The sequence below is a fragment of the Neurospora tetrasperma genome, assembly GCF_000213175.1.
Source record: "Neurospora tetrasperma FGSC 2508 unplaced genomic scaffold NEUTE1scaffold_33, whole genome shotgun sequence".
NCBI lineage: Eukaryota > Fungi > Ascomycota > Sordariomycetes > Sordariales > Sordariaceae > Neurospora > Neurospora tetrasperma.
Window position 1 is genome coordinate 914 of NW_009799131.1, and position 3,554 is coordinate 4,467.

At 53.4% G+C, this 3,554-nt stretch overlaps 1 protein-coding gene across 1 annotated transcript; it reads right to left on the minus strand.

Moving 5' to 3' along the window:
* Nucleotides 1-791: 791 nt before the first annotated feature.
* Nucleotides 792-3,065, minus strand: NEUTE1DRAFT_149132 (phenylalanyl-tRNA synthetase beta chain; the record flags this gene model as incomplete). Its single annotated transcript, XM_009856570.1, has 3 exons — nt 792-1,680; nt 1,767-2,784; nt 2,897-3,065. The coding sequence occupies 3 exons, from the start codon at nt 2,947-2,949 to the stop codon at nt 925-927; spliced, it is 1,827 nt and encodes a 608-aa protein (XP_009854872.1).
* Nucleotides 3,066-3,554: the final 489 nt, after the last annotated feature.

Here is a 3,554-nt window from a genome sequence, read left to right on the forward strand (position 1 = left end):
AACCCAGACTAAAATGCGAAGGCGATAGATCTTGGATGGCCTCAGGGCAGAGAGAGGCCTCGCGAACTCATCAATGGGGAAAAACAAAAGTATCGTACAGAGGAAGAAAGTGATATTACAATGAAAGACCCGAACCGCTTTGACAACCAGTAGACCGAGCTAGAATTGGGTGGAAAAAAAAGAAGAAAAAAAAAAACAATTCAGAATCAAAGAAAAAAAAAAAAAAAGGGAAAAAAAAGAAGAAAAAGAAAAAGAAGAGAAAAAAAAGAAAAAGACAATCCACTAGAAGCTAGGTTAAGAAAGTAAGTCATGATGCGAACGGGCTGGCGGGCTATCGGATGCCGAATATTGGATGCCGGAGATCCCCACATCACATAGGAATCGATCGGTGGTACGGCCGTGGTGGTTTGTGGTCCGCCGCATAGTCAAATGAGCATGGCTTCCTAGGAAGATAATGGAGTGTAGAGTCCATCAATGTTAGACAAGAAAATTGAAAGAGGGTCGAGTTGTCGATGATGGGTTGGAAGTCTGGTATCTATCTGCCGCTTGGCAAGACGTCCTGAAGAAAGACAAGACGATGGGAAAGTTCGCCCTGGAATACCTACCTACTTACCTACCTCTGTGTTAAGTGCGCATCGATGACTCCTCCCGGGTAGAACACGGGTTGTGGTCCAGATATATCATCCATCATGTGGGGGCTGAACTTACCCAAGAACTTTGTCCATCGTATGGATGTTGGCCGACACAACGATACAGAGGGAAAAATAACGGAGAGGGCGGACCTGAACAAACTAACAAACAACTGAAAATCTTCTCTATTCTCCACAAGTACATGTAACCTTTTTCACTCTCTTTTTTTTACTTTCATCTTGTCATCATCATCCTCTTCGATCAACCCTTTCGTTTTCCCCTCCTTTCACTCACTCAAAGAAAAACCTCCAGATTAACCTCCAACACACTAACCGGGTATCTCAAGTCAAACTTCTCCAACACAGTCGGATGCAGCACACCAAACTCGCCAATCCTCCTGGTCTCGCCTCCCAAGCGCAGATAGATGGCCGCCGCCCTCCCCTGGAAGAAGGTCGGCTCGTCAATCTCCTTGATGAAGTACCCGTTGCCCTTCTCCTCGCTCGGGTTTTCCGCGACCTTGTAATCGATGCTCTTGCCATGGAGGTCCTCCTCATGCGTGACGAAGCTGACGCGCAGCATGGATAGGATCCTGTCCAACAGGCCGTGGACCACTTCGAAACCCGAAGTCTTGCCGTAGAAAGCCGCGGCGAAGTGACGTTCGTTGCGCGCCTTGCGCTCCTTGGTCTCGTCCTTCAAAGCAATATCGGCCACCTCGGTAATCTTGAGCGGCAAGCGTACCGACTTGTTCTCGCGCAGGGTCTTGAGCAGACCAGGCAAAAGGGAGGTGCGCACGACTTGGTATTCGACCGACTTGGGGTTGGCGAGCTTGACGGCGGTCTGGCCGTCGTCGACGCGGTTGAGCCACTCAAAGTTCTCCTCGTGCGAGCAGAGGATCAAGGGCATGACTTCGATCCAGCCGGCCATAGCGCACTCGTTGCGCACAATGTCGGACACCTTGTTGATCATGAGCGGCTTGCCGATGGTGGAGGCCTGGTTGGGGGAAGTACGGGGGAGGTTGTTGTAGCCGTATGCGATGGCGACGTCTTCCATCTGTAGCAATGTGTTAGTTTAGTGGTGGCTAGGTGTGACGGAAGATAAGGTAATAAGGGGGAAAGAGGGGAGTAAAAAAAACATACCACATCGCAGGCGTGCAATACATCGGCACGGGTGGGAGGCACAGAAACCTTGATGAGCTTGGCGTCCTCCTTATCGGGGACAGCAGTGTAGGCCATCTTGCCGAGCAGCTTGCACAGCGACTCGGGCGACTCTTGAAGACCGCAGCACTGGTTGAGGTAATCGACCTCGACGTCCATGACACGGGTGTGCAGGCTGGGGGTGACACGGGTGGTGCCGTTGTGCTCGGACACGATCTTGACGGGCTCGATGGTGAAGGGCTCGTCGCAGTACTTGGAGAACATGGCGACCATGATGTTGCAGACAATGTCGAGCTTGGTCTGGTCGGTGGCGGTGATCTCGATGAAGACGTTCTTGGTGTCGAGCGTGATCTTGGAGTGGTCGCTGTTGATGATGGGTGGCAGCGAGCAGACGGTCTTGTTGGCGTCGAAGATGACGGGGTAGACGGGCTTGTCGCGGATGATGTGCAAGTAGCGGCCGAGGTGCTTGTCGGACTCGTAGAACTCCATCAGCTCTTGGCCGTTCATCTTCTTGGTCTGGTTGAGGGGAACAAAGTTGATGTCCTTGGGAGCGAGGGCCTCGTAGGTGAAGGGGCCCTGGATGGTGTCGAGATCGTGGGTGCCGATGGAGACAAGAGTTCTTTGCCTGGCCAGGTTCTGGTGAAGCTTGTCTTGCAGGCCGATGAAGGACTCGTATCTCTCCGGGGTGAACTTGAGGTTGCGCAGGATGGCGCCGGCGACGTAGGGGCGGACCTTTTCGGTCTCGGGGCTGACGGTGATCTTCTGCATCTTGTCCTCGGGGATGTCGAGCAACTTGAAGTTGGGAGTGGTCTGCTTGCCGCGGAAGATGTTCAGGTACATGGCGATGCCCTCGAAGCAGAGCATGTCGTAGCGGTTGGCGGGAATCTCGATGGCCAGCTCGGGGGCCTGGTCCTTGGGGCGCGTCTCATCTTCCTCGGTGTCCTTGTCGAGCTCGATACCGAACTCGAAGCAGAGCTGTTGGAAGGTGTCGGGAGTGAACCTGTGGTGGTTGGCGCAAAGCGTATAAGTAAGTGGTTTGTGTCCGTAGAAGTAGTCAAAACACCATGGCGGGGTAACCGTGATAATTCAAAAACCACCAAAGGGAAACTCACTGCTCGCCAAGCTCCTCAAAGAGGCGATACTTGTCAACGTTAATGGTAGGCATGTTGGGCTGATTGGGGGAGTCGTCGGCGGTCGAGTCTTGGAAGAGGACTGGCGCAAGACGGAGACGGAGACGGAGGACGGGGAACTCCTCTGATCAATCCACTTGGAACTTTTCCGAGACACCTGGGGCTACCTACTGCAACGGCGGCGCCCGATTCGACTTGGGGGACCAGCTCCATAGCGGCCGGACCGCGCGCCCCCAGTCGGGTCCCCCGTTTCCGGCAACGGATGACTCAAAATCCACGGCGGCAACGCTTCTGCCATTCGCCGCCGCCTGCTTGTTTCGGGAGCGATCGAGTCAACCCCACCACCCCCACCGGAATTGTTACAGATACACCAGCGCATAGACCCTAACCCTCTCTTCTTCGTCCCATCTCCCCATCATCCCATCTTCCTTCGTTGTGTTGACACTCGCATTCATCTTCCCTATTTCTCATCCGATAACCCAATTTGATTTCTTGGTGGTAAGGCACATCCCAAAGGAAATTCAGTCATCAAATCTAGTTTGAGGGGCATATCCAACAGCGGTATTCGAGCTGTGCAGCATCAATGGCCCGGGAGCCCGAGTCACCAAGCTCGATGTAATCACACATCTCGAGTCCTCGA